General features: G+C 41.5%; 1 protein-coding gene across 2 annotated transcripts in view; it reads right to left on the reverse strand.

Moving 5' to 3' along the window:
* MED4 (mediator complex subunit 4) overlaps positions 1–22,806 on the reverse strand; it is a 153,638-nt gene that overhangs the window by 22,170 nt on the left and 108,662 nt on the right. For both annotated transcript variants that reach the window (XM_058437871.1, XM_032150854.2), the window contains one exon: positions 8,334–8,394. Coding sequence is in view for 1 of the 2 variants with exons in the window: in XM_032150854.2 (XP_032006745.1) it covers positions 8,334–8,394 (61 nt within the window). In the remaining variant the exon portion in view is untranslated. The remainder of the gene's footprint in view (positions 1–8,333; positions 8,395–22,806) is intronic.

The following is a 22,806-nucleotide window of genomic DNA, read 5'->3' on the forward strand; positions in this document are numbered from 1 at the left end:
TTGTTTTAAATTTCCATTGAATGCTCTGCTCTTGTCTGCAGGCGATTTGGACATAACAGTTTTGGCACCCATCGATTGGAAAGTTTGCCCAACTTTAGTTTTTCAGTCAGAATTGTATAGGCTGAACAAATTGACATGTCTATAGTGTTGTCTATTAATTGCTGGTCCTCTGCAATTCGGGCACAAACAAGATAAATATTTTCCTTGCAAATTGATGTGGATGGTCTGTTGCTGCAGGCTTTATCTTCAACATCATCTCATCCATTCTTCAAATGAGTTTTCTATTTGTAAAACTGCTGATTTCTTTAGGGCATTGTCCTCATAAACTTTTCATAAAGCATCAAGATTTCACCATTCTTCCACACAAGCTTCACCATCAATTTGATATTCTTGCTTCAATTTTAGTAGAATTCATATTGTTCTGATAGGGGCTCTTGTTAAACTGATGTCTTATCCTTCTTGTGCCTCAAACTAGATCCTGTTCATACATGTTATAACAGGTTAGTATGACTTTATTTTGGTGGAAAAATATTTTGAAATGCATGTATAGTTTTTCTATAATACACACTTTTCATGAACTTTTTGAAGAACCCCTCATACAAACACTATCAAATAAATGCACAGCCTGAAATTCTGAGCAAAAAGCAGCTGCAAGCAGTTGGTGTGGAGGTTTGGAGGTGCAGCAAGAAACTCAACCAAGGCTGTCCCTAAGGGTCAGCAGAATAGATAGCTGAATACACTATGTATCTTAAAAAAATTTTATTTTATTTTATTATTATATTTTTGAGACAGAGTCTTGCTCTGTCACCCAGGCTGGAGTGCAGTGGCACGATCTCAGCTCATTGCAACATCCACCTCCCAGGTTCAAACAATTCTCCTGCCTCAGCCTCCCAAGTAGCTGGGATTACAGGCATGTGCTACCATGCCTGGCTAATTTTTATATTTTTAGTAGAAATGGGGTTTCGTCATGTTGGCCAGGCTGGTCTCGAACTCCTGACCTCAGGTGATCTGCCCGCCTCGGCCTCTCAAAATGCTGGGATTATAGGCATGAGCCACTATGCTTGGCCTATTTTATTTTTTTAAGGCAGAGCCTTGCTATGTGAACCACTTCACCTGGCCTATTTTTCATTTTCATCAAACAACATATATACATAGTCTAAAATCAAATGGTACTCAAAAGCTTCTAATGAAAACAAAAAAGTTCTAAGTTACCACCTCCTGAGCCCCACTTCCTAGCATATCCTTCTCACTAAAGGTGGGCACTCTCAGCATTTTTAACCATTACTTCTATTCTTTGCTCACATATTTTAAAATAATATGCATATATTCTATATCTCTATTCAACTGTTTTTGAAATTTATTTCCTATTATGATAAATGAGGATTTTTATCTCTCTTACATGTGTCATTTATCTTCCCATTAGTTAGAACACAGTTCTGGCCAGGCGTGGTGGCTTATGCCTATAATCCCAGTACTTTGAGAGGCCAAGGCATTCGAGACCAGCCTGACCAACACGGTGAAACCCCATCTCTACTAAAAAAGTACAAAAAATTGGCTAGGCGTGGTGGCACATGCATGCCTGTAATCCTAGCTACTTAGGAGGCTGAGGCAGGAGAATTGCTGGAACACCCGGGAGGTAGAGGTTGCAGTGAATCGAGATCACGTCATTGCACTCCAGTCTGGGCAACAGGAGTGAAACTCAGTCTCAAAAAAAAAAACAAAAAACACAATTCTTTGTTACATCAATAGTTAGTGTTTACATTACTACACTATATCTACACATAACTATGTAATTATTTGTTTGACATGCTTAACATATCCCTGTAGAGATTTTTTTTAATAGAAAAGAAAATATCTAAAATATCAAAGTGCATTGTGCATCTTGTGGAAACTTTTTTCACTTATATATCTAGGTATGTGTGCACTGGGTCAAATGTAAAATGTATTTTTTACTTTGTACTGAAAAAGTGTGAATGCTTTGGAGATGGGGTCTTCAAAGAGGTGATCAAGTTAAAATGAGGCCATTAGGGTAGACCCTAATTCAATCTGACTGGTGTCTTTATAAGAAGAGGAAAAGATGCCAGGGATGAGTGTGCACAGAGAAAAGACCATGTGAGAATATGGCAAGAAGGCAGACACGGGCTAGCCAAGGAGAGAGGCCTTGGAAGAAACCAGTCCTGTTGACACCTTGATCTTGGACTTTTGGCTTCCAGAATTGTGAGAAAATAAATTCTTGTTGCTTAAACCACTCAGTCTGTGGCATTTTGTTACGATAGCCCTAGCAGACTAATAAAGAGGGGTTGCATGTCAATGGGCATCTGGAGATGTCTAATCATTGCCTTGCACATACCTTTGACTTTCTTGCCCCCATCTTGATTTGTCTTATTCCCTTGGCAAGGCCATGCGCTGAGCTAAATGCAGCTGTGCCTACTACATGCCTATACCAATGCGGCTGAATATGGATGGAGAAAAATACACAAGCCAGTCGGTTTGTTGTAACTGAAATTCATGACTTTAACCCCCAAATCTCCAGTGGGTCCTTAGTGCTTCTGGGTAATGAGACTATGCATCCCTATTCTGACCCCTCTCCACTGTCCTTCATACAGTTTCACACCATTGCCTCCCTCCACCCCTCAACATCTCCTTTCCCTTCCCCTTTCTCAATTTAGGATCTTGCCTCACTTGATTCACTGAGGAAAAAAAACCCAAAAAACAAAAAAAATATTCAAGGTCAAGGTTGAGATGGAAAGTCAGACTCAGGTATTTCGTTCCTGGCAGGCAGGCAGTGAGAGAAGGAAAACAGACCAACTGCATTCATTAACTCTTCTCCAAGAAACAAAAAGAGTTGAAACTCTACCTCAAGACATGAACCTCAGAGCCTTTAATCCCAAGTAAAAATAACACTCAATTCAGGATCAAGCTCCAATATCAAGAACCACCATTTATGGTTTCTGAAGACATAAATCACCTCTCAAAAAGCTACTTGGAGAAAGGGATGAATTCCCAGCAAGTTGCCGGCGTATGGGGCAGCAAATCTAATTTTCAAATAAATTACAAAGCCTCAAAATGTGCCATTTTAACTGCTTTTAATTAGCCAAGTTATCTCACTTAGAACCAACTAGGGCTGCTCCACGTCAAGAGAAGATTCACCCCTTATTCCTTCACCCCCACATCCTAGTTACATTTTGAGGCTTTCCTCAAAAGAACCTCATCCTCCACTTTCAAAAACAATATGACAAAAAACTCCCACTCTTCAAAATTACTCAGTTAATTAAAGTCATTAGCCCTCTAGTAACTGTGGCATTTGACTTTAACTCCCTACATTCTTGTGCCTTGAGAATAAAAAAACAGGTTAGGTTAAGCCTCTCATTCCCTTTATTTATTTATCTTTATTTATGTACTTATTTTGAGACCGAATGTCACTCTGTCACCCAGGCTGGAGTGCAGTGGCACAATCTCGGCTCACTGCAACCTCTGCCTCCGACATTCAAGAGAATCTCCTGCCTCGGCCTCCTGAGTACCTGGAATTTCAGGCGTGCGCCACCACACCCAGCTAATTTTTGAATTCTTAGTAGAGACAGAGTTTCGCCATGTTGGCCAGGCTGGTCTTAAACTCCTGACCTCAGGTGATCCTCCCACCTTGGCCTCCCAAAGTGCTGGGATTACAGGCGTGAGCCACTGTGCCCAGCCTCATTCCCCTTAAATATTTGCAGTGTGGTATCAGTGGAAAAATCCCCTGGAATTTATCAGACTCTCAAATAAGAGAAATGTCATCCTCTCCCTGAAATTCTCCAGGCATCACTAAAAACTTATGACCTCTGAGTAACTCAGAAGAAGGGTGGGCATCATCTTTGACCTCCTTTGGTAGGTTCATTGATTCTTTCAACAAATATTTGTTAAGTTCTGTGCATATGCCACACTAAATGCTAGGCCTATAGAGGTGAGCAAGACAACAGTGGTCAGGAAAGGCCTCCTGGATGAGGTGAAGGGAGAGACTCTTAAGATAGAAGTTGGCTGGAATAAGTATCAGAGATGGGCAGGAAGATTGGCAGGTCTAGAGGAAGAAGGACTAGAGCAAAGAATCAGTATCAGAAAGCAAATTGTCAAAATGTCTCACAAACTTCTTAATTGTGGATTGAATGGTGGCCTTCCCAAAATATATGTCCACCTCCCAGAACTTGTAAATGTGATTTTATTTGGAAAGGTTTTTGGAGTTGTAATTAAGGATCTCAAGATGAGATGATCCTGGATTATCCAAGTTGCCCCTAAATCCAATATCAAGGTGTCATTATAAGAGATACATAGAGGAGAGACACAGAAGGAAGAGGAGAAGGTAGTGTGAAGACAGAGGCAGAGACTGGAGTTATGCAGCCACAAGCCAAGGAATGCCTGCAGCCTCCTGAAGCTGGGAGAGGCAAGGAAGGACTCTTCCCTAGAGCCTCTGAGGGAGCACAGCTCTGTTGACACCTTGATTTTGGGACTTCTCGCCTCTGCAACTTTGAGAGGAAAATTTTCTGTTGTTTCTAGCCACGCAGGTTGTGGTAATTTATTATAGCAGCCCTAGGAAACCAATACAAGATGAAAAAAAGTCTAGTTTGAATGAGTAAAAATTCTCAGATTATTCTAAGAAAATACAGGTCCATTTTATCCTAATACATAAAACAAATCTCTAAGTGTTCTTGGGTGCTTGGAGAGATGAATAAACTAAATGTATTTATATTAACAGCATCAATTTGTACATCGTGAGCTAAAACAATTAAAAACATTTTGTGTTCTTAAGTAGAAGCCCAGGTTATGGAATAAAAGCTAAAGAGATCTCAGAAGTCATCCGGTCTAGCCTGATGCCAGCCTGTGATCAAACCCTTTCTGGTAGAGGGGAGGTGGCTACATCACATCAGCTAATTTTATGTATAATGAGCCCAAATATGCCTCAAGATAATTTTCACATATTGAGCACAAACTCTGTCTTCTGAAGTCATAAACAAAACATTTAATCTGTCTTTCACACAACAGCCTAGTAAGTTTTTTAAAACCACAATTTATTAAGATATTTTTTCTTATAAAAGTTTCATATATACGTGCATATTTTTATTTCTTTTTAAAATTTTCTATATTTTCTAGGATGCATTTTTTATATTTTCTAGATTTTCTGATGCACATATATATGCTTATGTATATACATCATAGAAAATATATATTATGATTATGATTTTTATTTTTATTTATTTATTTATTTTGAGATGGAGTCTCGCTCTGTCGCACAGGAGTGCAATGGAGTGCAATTGGAGTGCAATGGCGCAATCTCAGCTCACTGCAACTTCCGCCTCTTGGTTTCAAGCTATTCTTGTGCCTCAGCCTCTCGAGTAGCTAGGATTACAGGTGCTTGCCACCATGTCTGACTAATTTTTATATTTTAGTAGAGACGGGTTTCACCATGTTGGCCAGGCTAGTCTTAAACTCCTGACCTCAGGTGATCCACCCACCTCGGCCTCCCAAAGTGCTGGGATTAAAGGTGTGAGCCACTGCACCAGGCAGATTTTTATTTTTTTGTACTTCTAGATTTACTATGATGCATGTATATGTGCATATATACGATGCATCTTAGAAAATCTAGAAATATATGAAAAAATAAATATCACCTGTTAGCCCACCATTGAGAAACACGTGTTGTTAACATTTTGGTTTATTTCATCTCTGATATTTTATTTTTTCACCCACGTAATCATCCCTAGTTCCTTCAGTCAAACCTCATTTAAAAGGGTTTACAGACCTTTCATCAACTTGATCATCTGTTTCATACATTCTAGTTTGTCCTTCATAAAATGTGACAACCCAGAGTAAAGATGATATTGCAGGTCCAGTATGTCTAGGGCTGTGTGAAAGGAAACTTCTCTTTTGGTCTGGAGAATCACTGTAATGAAGTTGAATGATCAGAGCCTTCGTAAAATGACTAACCTCAATTCAAGTCCTGGTTCTAATGATTTATGGTCTCTGCATTTCAGGTTCTCAGTCTATAAAACGGGGAAATGAAGCTTTCCCTATTTTTGCTGGAAGGCATAGAGGGATGTATGTAATGTGCTTGCTGCATGGTATGTGCAAATAAAAATAAATTACAGAAGTGGGTAATGTCTACTGGACTGGGTGTTGTTTCATACTGTACAGGTACAATTGCTATCCCTGTTTACAATCAAAGACACTGAGGCACAGAGAAGTTAGATCATCCATCTAAGATCACATACTGGGAGGTGGCAGCACCTAAGCAGTCTAAAGTCAGAGCCAGTATTCTTCGCCACCATACCGCAATGTCCAGCAGCTATCATCATAACTATCATACTTCAGCGTATCCCAATGCATTCAGTAAGTTTTTTGGAAGTCATATTACTTTGCGGATACATGAAAGTTTGCAACATATTAAAAAATTCTAAATGAAAGTAACCAGAATGTTGTTCAATGGGTTGGATAAGTAATGGAATTACATAACAAACATTAGTACATCTGTATAATGAAATACTGTACAGTAACAAGAAGGAATGAGCTATCAAAGCCACCCTAAGACATGGAAGAATCTTAAATGTGTATTGCTAAGTGAAACAGAAAAAGTTGCAGGGAAGGGGAGAAGGCTAGAATGATCCATGTCGTACTGGATTAGATCAGTATGAACTCTTATATAGCTTAACATAGATACACAGGGTCACAAATAGAAATATGTATGGATATGTGTCTATACGCTGATTGTGATACATACATGTATCTCTTTGCTTTTAATTACCCAGGTTCAACGAATCCTTTATAGTTTATTTGCATTGCTATAAAGGATTCCTTGAACCTGGGTAATTAAAAGAGAAGTCATTTATTTGGCTCACAGTTCTGCAGGCTGTACAAAAAAAATGGCAAGAACTCTTTTTTTTTAAGTTTTAAAAATATTTAAATAGTAGAGATAGGGTCTTGCTATATTGCCCACTGGTCTCGATCCCCCCTGCCTCCACCTCTCAAAGTGCTGGGATTATAGGCATGAACCACTATACTCAGCCAAGCATCTGCTTCTGGTAAGGGCTTCAGGGAGCTTCCAATCATGGCAAAAGGAGAAAGGGGAGCAAGTGTGCCACACAGTGAGGGAGGAGGAGGCAAGAGAGAGAGGAGGAGGTGCCAGGCCGTTTTTTACAATCACATCTTGAGGCACCTAATAGACCTGGAACTCACTCATTACCAGGAGGATGCCACCAAGAAGTTCATGAGGGATCCGCCACATGATCCAAACACCTTCTCCGGGGCTCCGCCTCCAACACTGAGGACCAAGTTTCTACAAGAGATTTAGAGGGGACGAATATCTTAACTATATCAGAGGCCGGGCGCAATGGCTCACACCTGTAATCACAGCACTTTGGGTGGCCGAGGCAGGTGGATCACCTGAGGTCAGGAGTTCGAGGCCAGTCTGGCTAACATGGCAAAACCCTGTCTCTACTAAAAATACAAAAATTAGCTGGGCATGGTGATGGGCACCTGTAATCCCAGCTACTCGGAGGCTGAGGCAGGAGAACCGCTTGAACCTGGGAGGCGGAGGTTGCAGTGAGCCGAGATTGTGCCATTGCACTCCAGCCTGGGTGACACAGCAAGACTCCGTCTCAAAAAATAAGTAAATAAATAAATAAATAAAATTAAAAACTGTATCAGAGTTCGGGGGTGAGGGAGTAACTTACAGAGGAGGAGCCTGACAAACACTACTTCAGCCACATGATCAAGGACAACGGCGAGAAGTCAGTTGATAGTAAGTACTTGTTACAGGCTGAATTGTGTCCCCCTCCTGCCCAAATTCACATGTTGAAGCCCTAACTCCCAGGATCAAAGAATGGGACTGTATCTGGAGACAGGACCTTTCAGTAGGTAATAAGTTAAAGTGAGGCCGTTGCAGTCCCTATTCAAGCTGTCTGGTGTTCTTAAAAGAAGAGATTAGGACACAGGGAGAAAGGCCCCAGGAAGGTGGATGCATGGAGAAAGAGCCGTGTGAGAACACAATGAGAAGGCAGCCATCTGCGCGACAAGGAGCGAGGCCTCAGAATAAACCAATGCTGCGGATTTTATATTTCCAGGCTTCACAACAAATTTCTGTTGTTTAAAACACACAGTCTGTGGTATTTTGCAGTGGCAGCCCTAACTGACTAACACCAGCACTCTTGACAGGATGTGATGGAAATGGCACTTTACCTCTGGGGTTTTCCTCCAAACTCTAACTCCACCAGATAAATCCCAAGTGAAGGGCTTTCTACAAAACACCTAACCCATACTCTTCAAAATATTCAAGGCCATTAAAAACAAGGACGCTCTGAGAAACTCACAGCCAAGAAGAGCCCGAGGAGACACTCTGACTAACGGTGATGTGGTGTCCTGAATGAGATCCTGAAACAGAAAAGCAACATTAAGAAAGAACTAAAAAATTCTGAAAAAAAGTATTGACTTTAGTTAATAATAATGTATCAGTATTGGTTTCTTTTCTTTTTCTTTTTTTCTTTTTCTTTTTTTTTTGAGACAGTCTCACTCTGTTGCTCAGGCTGGAGTGCAGTGGCATGATGTTGGCTCACTGCAACCTCCCAGGTTCAAGCAATTCTCCTGCCTCAGCCTCCCAAATCTGGGATTACAGATGCCCACCACCACACCCAGCTAATTTTTGTATTTTATTAGAGACAAGGTTTTGCCATGTTGGCCAGGCTGGTCTTGAACTCCTGACCTCAGGTGATCTACCCACCTCAGTCTCCCAAAGTGCTGGAATTACAGGTGTGAGCCACACCGTGCCTGGCCCAGTATTGGTTTCTTTTTTTTTTTTTTTTGAGACAGAGTCTTGCTGTCGCCCAGGCTGGAGTGCAATGGCGCGATCTCGGCTCACAGCAGGCTCCGCCCCCCGGGGTTCACGCCATTCTCTTGCCTCAGCCTCCTGAGTAGCTGGGACTACAGGCGCCCACCACCTCGCCCTGCTAATTTTTTGTATTTTTAGTAGAGACGGGGTTTCACTGTGTCAGCCAGGATGGTCTCGATCTCCTGACCTCGTGATCCGCCCACCTCGGCCTCCCAAAGTGCTGGGATTACAGGCGTGAGCCACCGCGCCGGCCAGTATTGGTTTCTTAATTGTAACAGATGTACTTAATTATTGTAAGGAGTTAATAATAGGGAAAACTAGTATGAGATAGATGGAAACTGTTTACTATCTTCACAATTTTTTCCCAGGATGGAGTGCAGAATTTCTTCTCAGCTCACTGCAGCCTCGACTTCCCTGGCTCAAGTGATCCTCCCACCTCAGCCTCCCCAGGTAGGTAGGACTACAGTCACATGCCACCATACCCAGCTAATTTTTTTGTATTTTTTGTAGAGCCAGGGTTTCACCATGTTGCCCAGGCTGGTAAAACTATTCTAAAATGAAAAATTTGTTTGAAAAAATCTTTGTGTTTTTCAGATCCATTACCACTAAATTCTATTTAGATATTCAACAATGTTTTCAGTATAGTAACTATGTAATTGCTGCTCAGGGCAGAGCCAAGTAGGGTATTATGGTGATAATTTCCTTCCTATACAGCTTTTAATTCTTCCAGTAGTTTCTATTTCTTTTTCTTCTTGTAACCTCTTACAATAATTTTTCATTTGTCTTCCAAAAGTTCCATCATATCCAGAATTTTATTTGTCTCACCTTCTTTTTGGGGAAACCTTGCCTCTCAGAGCCTCTGAGGCCAGCAAAGGCCATTTGGTGAGAGGCTAATTTAATGTGGTTCAGGCATACGGTCTTCTGGTGGCCTAATCTGATTTAAGGATAGAATTTAGGGTAGCTAGAGAAGTGAGTAAATGACATATACAGTAAATGTCCTTTCCCACTTTACTCATCTAGCACTTGGTGGTGAAGTTGATATAATTCCAATTCACAGCAAAGATATTTGATATTTCAGTTAGTCCCAATAGCATTGATACTTTTAAGAACCTTCTGGGATTCAAGGACTCAAGGTGGAGGCTGACTACTCTCAGCAGCCAGTAATTAAAAAAATCAGTGGTGCGGAGGTACAGCCAATTAACCAAAACAAAACCACCTAATGATATCATCACCCAGTCCACATTTCTTCATTTGATGGACAAAGAGTCTCTGGTAGATTTTGCCAAAGTCATAAACTTCAGATAACAATAACTCTTAACATTCTTATCCTTCTAACATTCCTAAATAACAATAACAAAGAAGTTTTGAGGACAAAGGAAATTTTTTGGCACAGAATAGTACCTGTTTTGCACAGAATAATATATGTTTAAATGTCTTCATAAATGACACCATATCTTTTCAACTTCCTATAAGCAGTACCTACCACAGAGTAAGTGATCAGTATTTAATTGAAGTTCTTTGACTTATCTAGCATCTGAATGTGAAGGTCAGTTTTACATTCACTTAAACTTTTGTTTTCTCCCAGATCAAAATATTTGTTTTGGCTCTATAAAGAGAGATTTCCCAGAAAAAATTTTCCTTTCTGGCTGTTAGTAAGTTAGTTCACTTCCTGTCTCTGAGTCTGTGGAAACAATTCAGAAAAGATCAACTATAATTCCCATTTTCCAGCTTGTTTTCCATTTCCTTGCATTTCAAATCCTGTTTGTTTTTGTGTGTTAGCCTCTCACATAAGTACCTGCTTGATAAATACTTACTGATTTGATTTAATTTAGAAAAATACTTTATGATCTACACAATATAGTTTAATTGGCAAAATTTGCCTCTGATGGTCGTACCCTGTCTCTGAATGTTTATCACAATTCAGAAAGTACTACATGACCCTGTGTGCAAATGAGTCACTGTATCTCCCCCACAATGGCACAGAGATTAACAACGAAGTGGCAGGAAATGAAGAATCGAATCCACCTCGAAACCACCAAATTCCCAGCTCGTTTAGCCTTCTTGGTAACTACAGTATCATTATTTTCCATTTTTCCATTTACTTTCAAATACATCCAAACTCATGTTATCTGATTCTGACCCTGGCTAGAATATATGTATGTATATATGTGTGTGTGTGTGTGTGTGTGTGTGTGTGTGTGTGTGTGTGTGTGTATTACCATTAAAAGCCATAAGGATGAGTTTACCATTAAATATTTCAGTAAAATCAAAGAGGTTAAAGGAGGTTTCTTGGCACTTGTCAGGGCAGAACAATGGATTCTTTGTCCTTTCAGATTCTCTGTGGCTTGATCTTTGCCTCTTCTTGGATAACACGTTTCTCTTCGACATGCTGGGCTTCAGCCAGGTCTGGTCCTCAATCCTCCCCATAAGTTATCCCTTTCAGCCAGCCCCAGTCCAGTGGTGAACACAGTGACTCCCTGTCTCAGCAGTTAGCTTTCCAGAAAGTTGCCTGCCCACTTTGTGAATCTAACACCTGATATAAAATTTCTAATTACAAACACCAAATTCTTTCTCCTAGGAGATCTGAAACTGCATGCTCTGCTCTTTGTTTGGACCTTTTATTTTCATTGGAAAGCCCATGCCAAACATTGGGCACATTTCACTCCATCTGATACAGGCTTTTATCTCTTCTCAACTAGAAAAATGCATAATGCTTCATTTTCAGGATAACCAGGCAATCCATTTCCAAGATCTGCTGTATACAATGCTGCTGCCTGGCCAGTATGCTGTGCAAAGTGCCTCAAAGGTATTTCTCAGATTCTGGCAGGACCACTTTGTTGACATTCCTCAACAAAGGCCTTACGATTTCAAAGGCAGTTTAGATAATTTGATTTTAGAAGTGTCAGTGGTTCTTCTTTAAGTCCTTAGACACCAAACCCACAGAGCCCTTAATGTCGGATTTAGATGTGAAGTGGTGGAATTATGGAACACAAACATCACGTGGCAAGTGACCATCTGACAGATGCATATTTAAATCTGTTTGCAAAAATGTCCCCTGTTGGCTTGTTGGCATCCTAAGGTGTTGGTTAATAGACTTTACATCCCCAACACAAGTGAAGAGCCTGGCCCACGTCTATTACCAAGGAAAACGAGGTAGGGAGACGTCCAGGGATCACAAAACTCTAATAAATCCTCTTTCTCATTCCACATAATCCTTAGTATACTCACAGTTTCTATTTGGTTTACACCCCTGCAGAAACCTGGGTAAGTTCAGGGTGGCCCCAGGAAACAGGGAGAAAGGAAGACTGCAGGGACTGGCTGTCACTCAATGTCAATGTCAGAGGTTGAAGGAAGGGGGAGGGAGAATCAGGGATCCTGGAGGAGTCTGCAGGGCAGAACAGACTATGCAGCAGCCTCTATCAGGACAGTTGGTGTACAGTTGGAACTGTCTCCTTCTTGCATTTTTCTTAGGAAACTGAATATAATGGCAGAAAACTGAAAAGAGTTCAGATAGAAATCCTGTGTTCAACTCTGAGCACAAGACTTTCTGTTCATTTATTCATTCATTCATTCTGTATATTTATTGAGCAACTATGTTTCTAAGAACTGTTTTAAATTCTGGTGATACAAGAGGACCAGTCAAACAATTCCCTGCCCTCCTAAAGCTTACTTTCTATTGGAGGTGGGGCAGAGTGTTAACAAGTAAATTTACCAGATAATTTTTGTTTATGATAAGTGTTATGAAGAGGTGGGAACCACATTATATAGGGGGGCCAGAGAAGGCCTCTTCGAGGAGGGTGATGCTATGGCTAAGAACCAAGAGATGGGGCTGGGCGCAACGGCTCATGCCTATAATCCCAGCATTTTCGGAGGCCGAGATGGGTGGGTCACCTGAGGTCAGGAGTTCAAGACCAGCCTGGCCAATATGGTGAACCCCATCTCTACTAAAAATACAAAAAAATTAGCTGGGCATGGTGGTGTGCGCCCATAGTCCCAGCTACTCGGGAGGCTGAGGTAGGAGAATCGCTTGAACCCAGGAGGCGGAGGTTGCAGTGAGCCGAGATAGCACCACTGCACTCCAGCCTGTGCAACAGAGTGATGACTCCATCTCAAAAGAAAAAAAAAAGAGCTAAGAGATGAAAAGGAGAACATAACTGTGTGACCACTGAGGGAAGAGGTCCAGGTAGAGCGAACAGCAAGTACAAAGGCCCCGAGCCAGGGAGGCTTGGGGGAGGTGTTTGAGGAAATGAGTCTGAATTAGGTTTCTGTCTGCTAATGCAGGAACCCAAGCCTTTAAAACCACCTTAGTCTACTGTCCTCATACTTATTTATTAATATACTGTGGTAAGTGAGAAGACAGGTGAGCACAGGTTCTATGGGTTTACAAAGAGCATTTAGATCAAACTGGGGGTTCAAAATATGACATCTAAGCTCAGATATAAAGGATGAGTCATAGTTATGCAGGGGATTTCAGTAAGTGCAAAATTTTAGGTGTACAGTAGGCCCCCTTCATCCATGAGGGATATGTTCCAAGACCCCTAGTAGATGTCTGATAGTACCAAACCCTCTATAGACTATGTTTTTTTGATCTGATAACAGAGATGTCTACCAAGTGAGTGACTCATGGGTGGGTAGTGTTTACAGCATGGATCCCCTGGACAAAGGGAAGATTCACATCCCAGGCAGGATGGAGTGGGAAGGTGCAAGATTTCAATATGATACTCAGAATGACATGCAATTCAAGTTTACATATTGTTTATTTCTGGAATTTTCTGTTTAATGTTTTCGGACCTCAACTGACTGCTGGTAACTGAAACTGTGGAAAGTGAAACTATCTAAAAGGGGACTACTGTATTTGGGAGAAGTTGGAATATCAGAAAAAGTGAGAGGTAGGAAATAGCAGAATAAAAGGCTGGAATGTTAAAAAGAAGCCATGAGGCTGGGCATGGTGGCTCATGCCTATAGTTCCAGCACTATGGGAAGCTGAAGCAGGAGGATTGCTTGAGGCCAGGGATTTGAGACCAGCCTGGGCAACATAGCAAGACCTCATCTCTACAAGAAACTAAAAATAAATAAATAAATATATAAATATATAAATAAATAATAAAGAGAAGCCAGGTCATGAACGGCATTTTTTATCTCCAAGATCAAAACCCTAGACTTGGTTTTATAAGTCACTGAAAGATTTTTAAGCAAGGGAGTGACAGAACTACATGGTGACTAGGTTAAAGGGGAATGAGGAAAGACAAGAGGAAGGAAATCAGTGGATATGTTACAACAATCCAAGAAAGTAATAACGTGGGTCTGGCTCAAACAGTGGGGAATAAAAAGGAATAGACAATTTGAGAAATATTTAGTAGATAAAATAAGAATTGGCTGATTGTATTGGGAGGACAGGGAGTGTGTCTGAGGTGGTGGGGGAAGAGTTAAATGGTTAGATTAGATCATGGAGACTGGAGGCAGTGTCACTAGTTTAGGTGAATAATATAAAAGAAGGAATAGGTTTTGAGGGAAATGGAGAATTCAGCTTTGGGCTCATGGAACTTGAAGAACATAGCCTGTAGTCCAGTTTATAGAGAGAAAGAAAACTGCAAATTGCTATTACCAGCACGACTCTCCTTTTTTTGCAGAAGAAATTCATAGGTAAGGCCATGAAAGGTGAGAGTGTCAGGGTTCCTTTTATTTGGTGCCTGATAGAGACCAGGTGCTCCTGGTGGGAGCAGCCAATCGAAAGTACTTAATAGTGAATCTATTGAGGTCAGGAGTTCAAGACCAGCCTAGGCAACATAGTAAAATCCAGTATCTACAAAAAAAAAAAATTTTTGTTTTAATTAGCAAGGGGTGGTGGAACATGCCTGTAGTCCTAGCTACTTGGGAGGCTGAAGCAGGAGAATTGCTCGAGCCCAGGAGTTCGAAGCTGCCATGAGCTATGATTGCACCACTGCACTTTAGCCTGGGCGACAGAGTGAGACTCTGTCTCTTATTTTATTTTATTTTATTTTTTTTGAGATGAAGTCTCGCTGTTGTTGCCCAGGCTGGAGTACAGAGGCACGATCTCGGCTCACTGCAACCTCCGCCTCCCGGGTTCAACGAAAGAGTACTTAATAGGACTTTACACTACCCACCTCTTACACCCAGGATTTCCCTGGGAATAATTAAGAAACATGTTTCTTAACATATACACATGTTTAGGTGTATGCTTATGATGAGGGCAACAAATGTCCAATCAAGGTAGGAAGATAAAGCTAAGGTCTATATAACAAATGTCCACTAATGCAATAGTTAATTCCAGACAAGGAGATAGGACTGTGGGTGGCACAAGAAGAGGAGCTTTGATTTAAAAGGTCAAATCATTGGGAAGCATAGCCATCTTTCAGATGCTGGGAAAGTTTCCAAACAATGGCTTACAGCCAAGAACAAGCTTCATGTGTTGGGGGCAGGGGGTGTGAATCAGGACCCAGGGGCACACTGGGTGGGTGGAGGGATGGGAGTGGGACGCAGGGTGGGGCTGCAACCTAGAAAGGAGTTCAAACTCAGAAAGGCAGACAAAGGGTGATGTGGCAAAGATTGTGTCAGTAAGATAGTTACTTCCTGAGCGCTTACATAAATTAAAGTCATTAAAATTAATTTTACTCTGTGATTTTTTTTTTACACTCCTAGTGAAAAAGATGATACCTGGCAAATTTTCCCAAGAGTGTCTCTATACTTCTTTGGATAATTGATATCCAAGGCAGATGAGATTCAGGAGGGACTTTTATCCAACATAGACAAAAACAGCCTTGCCTTTTGCTTTCACATTTGAGGATTAAAGGACTTCGATTATTTGAGGGGGCTTAGTAAGTGTTGATTGCAATGACTTAGAAAATCCTTTCAGTGTTAAATGATGATGCAGCGTAAGCTTTCTTGAAAAGTGAATTTAACTTTTACTGCTCTAAAGGCAGGTAATACAGAGGACATGAACAAAGAAACAGACCTGCTTTGGCCACTGAGGAGTCTGAAGTAAATGGCATGACCTCTTTCACCTGCAGTTTTCTAGTCTGTAAAATGGGGATTGTAATTTTTTCATTGATTCAACAAATATTTTATGAGCATCTCCTGGCACATCTCCTATGTGACAGGTACTCTTCTACCCAGTTCATAAAGTTATTTTGCGAATTACATGAAATAGCATAAGTGAAAATGCTTAGCATAGTTTCTAGACTCCATCAGATGCTGATTGTATTAGTTTTCTATCCAAGAAGTTTTTCAACTGGAAAAAGATGGATGTTGAATGTTGGAGCCATTATTGGGTCAGGCCAACAATGGCGAAGACACACAGAGTGTTTGTTGTAAATATCAGGGTGTCTTGCACAGGGGAAGAAATGACTAAATTGGGGATCCAAGAATGAAAAGACTTTTAATTTAATGATTTTCTTTTTTTTTTTTTTGAGACAGAGTTTCACTCTTGTCTTCCAGGCTGGAGTGCAATGGCACAATCTCTGCTCACTGCAACCTCCGCCTCCTGGGTTCAAGCGATTCTCCTGCCTCAGCCTCCCACGTAGCTGGGATCATAGGTGCCTGCCACCATGCCAGGCTAATTTTTTGTATTTTTAGTAGAGACGGGCTTTCACCACGTTGGCCAGGCTGGTCTCAAACTTTTGACCTCAGGTGATCTGCCTGCCTCGGCCTACCAAAGTGCTGGGATTACAGGCATAAGCCACTGCGCCTGGCCCAGTGACATGTTTTTGAAATAGTAGGATGAAGGGCAAAATGTTGACCTGGGGAAAGTAGAGCAAGTGTCAGTCAAAATTATTCTGGGAAGTCTGCAGATGTTGCCATGAAGAAGCAGGGGTGATCCAAGTTAAGACTCATCAGAAACATGAATGTCCCACTGAGTCTAGAATATCAAGAAAGAACTCCAAGATAGTTTGCTTCATCAACATGTTCAGAGTCAAGGTACGTGACAAAATAATTGTTTTTCTGAAGCACTTTTAACAGTGAACATTGCAACATGCCCACTGAACCCTGGAAAGTTAATTTGTAGTTCGAAGAATTGACCAGATAAGGACCCTGATACTTCGGATATTAACATTTGCCAGTGCTCTAAGTAGTTCATTTTAAAAAGGAAAGGAAGAAAAGCTGACTTAAGCTACAAACATGTTTTCTCCCAGTATCGCTGATATATTACCTTTGCTTCTGAAGTGGGTTGGTTCATTAGCAAAGGGTGCAGCATTTTCCACTTCCCTTTCACAAATTGAACTTTAGCCCAGACTCTGAAGAGTCTATGGAGGTTGGTCAGTAGTCACAGTGGAATAGGATATGCCTTACCCTCAAAGAGAGACGTGGAAGGTCAAGGTCATTTGCAGGTGCCTCCCTCAGTGCTCAGAAATGGTATACATTTCTTATAACAATATGTGATACTGTAATTACCTATTTATTTTTCAATCTTTTCCAATAGACTATAAGCTCTTCAAGTGCAGAGACTGTGTATTATTAATCGCTGTAAGTCCAAATGCTTAAAAAGCCACTAACAGGAAGGGCTCAGTAAATGCTTTATACAAAGTGAATGGATCAATGTACAGAGGGATTGATGGATGAATGGATGGATGGTTGGATGGATGGATGATTGAATGAATGGATGAATGGATAAATGGTTGGTTGGTTGGATGGATGGATGAATCCTGGATTCCTGCCATTAAAGAAAAACCGTCACAACAATAAAGAAAATGGTGCTCAAGTGAAGGGTGGACAAGATAGATAAGATTGACTTGGGCCCAGAAGAGTCACTAAGGGGGCATATAATCCTAGAATCATTGGGAAGAAGGAAACTTGGATGAATTTTTGCCATTGTTTCTTCTAATCCATCCTTCCAAGAGTCTGGTCTGTACCTCCAGTAGAGAAAACTGCTACTGGGTAAACAAGGTTATCTTTGTGGGACTGAAGAACAATTAAGAGCTCCAAGACTTACTGAGAAGGACAGAAGGCCTGTCTACCTTATTCCTGTCCATGGAGTAGAAACCCTGAGAGGCAAGGGCTCCATCGGCCTGAGGGAGACAGAGTTATACGTTTCTCGGGCCACTGAACAGTCATCATGACAACAGTCCCGGAATAACCACTTCCCATAAGGGATGGACTATGGGGGAGTGAGGAGTGAAGGAGCTTTGGGAGTGCAGTCAGCAAAAGCTTGTTTGCAGACCTCAGTGAGCTCCAGGGGACTGCATTTGGTAGATAGAGATTTGGTAGGGTCACCAGCAATAAGGCACCAGCAGTATAAACTCTTTTGCTCCCAGGAAATCTCAAGCTAGAGACTGATATGATTGAATAATAAGAGAACAGCAATCCATCAACCTCTCCGAGACACAGAGAAACTGCCCCTAGTGAAGGTTTCTGCAAACCTGTAGGCAATGAGGTGAGGGCAACCTCCAGGGATAGTTCATTGGTCTCCCAAGCAGCCAGGAGCTGAAAAAACTGGCGAGGGGTGGGTGGTGCCGGGGGAGAGTTGAGGGACCGCAGTTCCCCTCCCTGAGCTATGCTGACCCAAGGGCCTTTGGGAGGAGGTTGTGCCACAGGACCGGCCATCAGAGAAGGAAGTCATTGCCATTCTACTAGCAAGTGAAGCTTGGGAATATAAGCAGGCTCTCAACTAGCTGCATGGAAAACAGCCCCAGGGTTCACCTGCAGGGTGCCCCCCTCCCCAGTACATGATTAACATGGACACCTAAAAATCCAAGCTTATAACTTATACATTTGTCAAGGTGGGGTATGTTGGAGAAGAGGAGCCAAGCTTACTGTATAAAAGGAATGCTTCATTTCGCAGAATGGTATTTCACTGCAGTTGCCTCTCACAGGTAGCAGAGCATGGTGTTTAAAAGCATAGGTTTCGGAGCCAAATGCCAGGGTTACAATCATGGCTAAATTCTTTCTGTTCTGAGACCTTGAGCAAGTTTCCTCACCTCTCTAAGTCTCTGCCTCCTCATCTGTGAAAGGGGATAATTAGAGCACCTACCTCACAGAATTGTTAAGAGGACTAATTCAATTAATCCAATTAAGTGCTGGTATATAAAAACTCAATAAATATAGCATACATATAAAATAAGATTTGAGTTATTAAATTTGAATCATATACATTTGGCCAAGCATTCACAAATTTCCTATGTAATTGCGAGTGGAGTAGTAGTTTGTCACGAGGTGGTGATTGGTGCAGAGGAACGGGGACACCAACCGAAAATATACACTGTGATACATTTTTTTCCCCTAAGATACTCAAAGAGTTCTTGTTTTTGCTTTTTTCTTTTTTTGTTTTTTTTTTTTTTTTTTTTTTGGAACAGAGTCTTGCTCTTGTCACCCAGGCTGGAGTGCAATGGCACGATCTCAGCTCACTGCCACCTCCACCTTCTGGGTTCAAGCAATTCTACTGCCTCAGCCTCCTGAGTAGCTGGGATTATAGAAGCCCGCCACCATGCCTGGCTAATTTTTGTATTTTTACTAGTGACGGGGTTTCACCATGTTGTCCAGGCTGGTCTTGAACTGCTGACCTCGTGATCTGCCTGCCTCAGCCTCCCAAAGTGCTGAGATCACAGATGTGAACCACCACACCCAGTCTGTTTTTGGTTTTTGTTTTGAGACAGAGTCACTGTCACCCAGACTGGAGAGCAGTGGTGCGATCTCAGCTTACTGCAACCTCTGCCTCTGAGGTTCAAGCAATTCTCCTGCCTCAGCCTCCCAAGTAGCTGGGATTACAGGCGCATGCCACCATGTCCAGCTAAGTTTTGTATTTTTAATAGAGACAGGGGTTTGCCATGTTGGCCAGGCTGGTCTCGAACTCCTGACCTCAAGTGATCTGCCCGCCTCGGCCTCCCAAAGTGCTGGGATTACAGGTGTGAGCCACCGTGCCCGGCCAGATACTCAAAGATTTCTTGTCAACCCCCTGAAGTTTTTATGGAACATAGTTTGGAAACCATTCCATTACTGGGCCAAAAAACAAAGCTATATATCCTATGGTGATTATAGTGAGGTTAAGTCCTTTACATCTGGCCTACTCATGCTAAAATAACCACTGGCAACTTATAAAGCTGGCTCCACTGAGAGAATTCCTTCTAACATTTTGGTGACTAGGCAAACAGATATGATCCTGATCTTTTTTGAAGGGTGTATGATTGACACTGCCAAGGAAAACAGTTAACAGGAGACACTAACTTCGAAGAAATAAAACCTGTTATTTTGAGGGGTACTATGAGTAGACAAAGGAGCTTTAAAACATATAATGTTGGTGAGGTAATGAATAAAAATTTATTTATAAAATATAACATTTCTTCATATAAAAATGTAACTAATGGGGCTTTAATAAAGAACATTTAAAAAGACAGAGTAATGAGCTAGTCAGAAAACAAAGACTAAGAGGTCAACAACCACCTCAAGCTTTCCCTGAGCTATAAGAAAAACTGCCTGGTGTTTCTGATGAATCAAGTTATTTATGACATTTAAAACGGTGATATGAGCTATGATCTCTATTTCTGTTAAAAAATAAAGAAATAAAAAGTCTTTAAAAGGTAGATTGTCATTCATGGATGACTGGAAGTTACATCTGAGAATCTCTGCCTTTTAAGCCTTGTAGTTTTAAAATATTACCTCTGGGTGGTACAGTTTAGGAACAGGCCCTGGGAGAAAGTAATCTCAGGCCTTTGAATTCTTTCTATCCTATCTACCCTCCCACATAGCTCACTTAGGGTTGAGAGTTGAGTTTCATGTATTTAATTACATGCACCTGGAGGCAGGACACAATGACCCACGCTATGATCAAATGGTAATACTACAAGAGTCACTCATTAAAAAGGCTAAGCATATGTGAGTTTAGCTTTTTCCAAATAAAGACTAATAAAGTGAATATTTTATATATTTAATCATACTGTATTATGACACCGATAGGCAAAGAGACATAATTGGTAAGCAATCACATATGTAGCTGGTGTTACTTTCGTACATGAAAATTATACTTTTACAGCTCCGATCTTCTCACTTTTGGTCCACACGACAGGATCATAAAAAAGCAAGGTTGCAGTGAGGACAACCTAGGTCAAAAGTTGCCAGGAAGGCAGAGGATTCATGAAAATAGACCCCATGCTTCTGTTGATTGGAGGGAGGTCTTGGTTGAGAGTGAGAGGAAAAAAGACCAGATACTAAGAATGAGTAAAAGAAACGTTGTTCCTGTTGAGCCAGGAAGGAACAGGATAGGGATGGAGATGGGGAATTTAAAAAAGGCAGGGGGTGGGCAGTTCTGGTCAGGTAGGTAGACCTGTGCTTTTGCAGAAGAGGAACCTTAAGCAGGTTTCTTTCGACTATCTTCAAGGGTAACTGAATTTTTTGTTGTTTTTGTCTCCCACTTTCCCTCATCCCCTCAAAACATTTGTGGTACCCGAAATTCCTTAAACAGGGAGTAAAGTTTTTCATTACGCAATTAGAGACAAAGATTGACCACAAGCAAATCAGCTGGCAGAGGTGACATGAAACTTTGCTCACTAAATGTTAATGGCTGATAGTGGATCATTGGCTATTTTGATAGGAAGAGGAAGTAAGAGAACGGGAGGCCCTGGGATGAGGTGGTTTTCCAGAGAAGGAAAGGAAGCATATTAAATGATAACAAAAGAAACAGCTCACAGTTATTGAATATTTATGTGCCAGGCTCTGTTCCAAGTGCTTTACGTGAATTAACTCGTTCAATTTCGCAGCACCCTGCCTGAGGTAGGTACTATTACTAATCCCATTTCACAGATAAGGAAACAAAGTCATGGAGAGGTTTGGTAACTTGCCCAAGGACAGAGCAGAATGGCCAAGAATTGAATTCTGGCATTTCTAGCCCAAGAGTCGACACTTTTGGCCACAGAGTGAAAGAAAATTGTCTCAGAGAAAAGATGACCCAGGAGACAAACTTCTCTACATAGACAATGTTGCTGAAAGTCAGCCTGTTCACTTCTGAGTATCAGGGATAAGGAGGAGAGGTGTTTTATGGTGTGCAGCATTGAGTATCTGCTACTTAAAGGAACATTGGTGCTGGAATGGTTACTATGCTCAGTCTTATGGACCCTTTTGATACATTCTTGGTCTTACATGTGCACCGCTCAACTGCCTGAATTAGTGATCGTGTGGCAGTTGTTTAAACCCTCCGTGCCTCTGAGTCCACATTTGGAAACTGGGTTATTTCCACTTGTCAGCTCCCTGACTCAGAGGAATGCAGGGAGGGCTAATGGGCTGATCTATGCTAAGTGCTCTGGGCCATAAACCAGGACTAACTGAACTTTCAGAGAACACTATGACTTGACAGTGCTATTTAAATTGACAGAAGTGGTAGAATATTCTCCTAGCAGCTTCTTTACATGTCTTGCTTCAGCTGCCTGATTGCCCTTTAGGACAACAGCAGTCGGTCCACTGCGGCTGAATTCCTTGCTAGACTTACACTGTGTTGCTCCAACAGAGGACGACTGTCTGGTAGACTTGGGAGATGCCCATATTGTCTGGGACTGTTCAAATTATTCAGAGATAAGAATTCCTAATTCAAATTAAAGAGCTTCAAGCCAGGACTTTGAAAGTAACTGCTTATCAAAAAAAGATGAAAAGAACTGGTCCCACTCCAAGGAAACTTTTAACCTAATAGCAAATATACCTTAGCATTTAATTCAAATGATAGTGTCCTAATTGACACCATCAAGAGCAGAACCAATTGCAAAGTTTCTTTAAAAAGTAATGATTTGGCCAGGCCCGGTGGCTCACGCCTGTAACCCAGCACATTGGGAGGTCGAGGCAGGAGGATCACGAGGTCAGGAGTTCGAGACCAGCCTGACCAACATGGTGAAACCCCGTCTCTACTAAAAATACAAAAATTAGTCGGGCATGGTGGCGTGCGCCTGTAATCGCAGCTATTCTGGAGACTGAGGCAGGAGAATTGCTTGAACCCGGGAGGCAGAGGTTGCAGTGAGCCAAAATTG

Source organism: Hylobates moloch, unplaced genomic scaffold (assembly GCF_009828535.3).
Source record: "Hylobates moloch isolate HMO894 unplaced genomic scaffold, HMol_V3 SCAFFOLD_4, whole genome shotgun sequence".
In the NCBI taxonomy this organism is placed as follows: Eukaryota; Metazoa; Chordata; class Mammalia; order Primates; family Hylobatidae; genus Hylobates; species Hylobates moloch.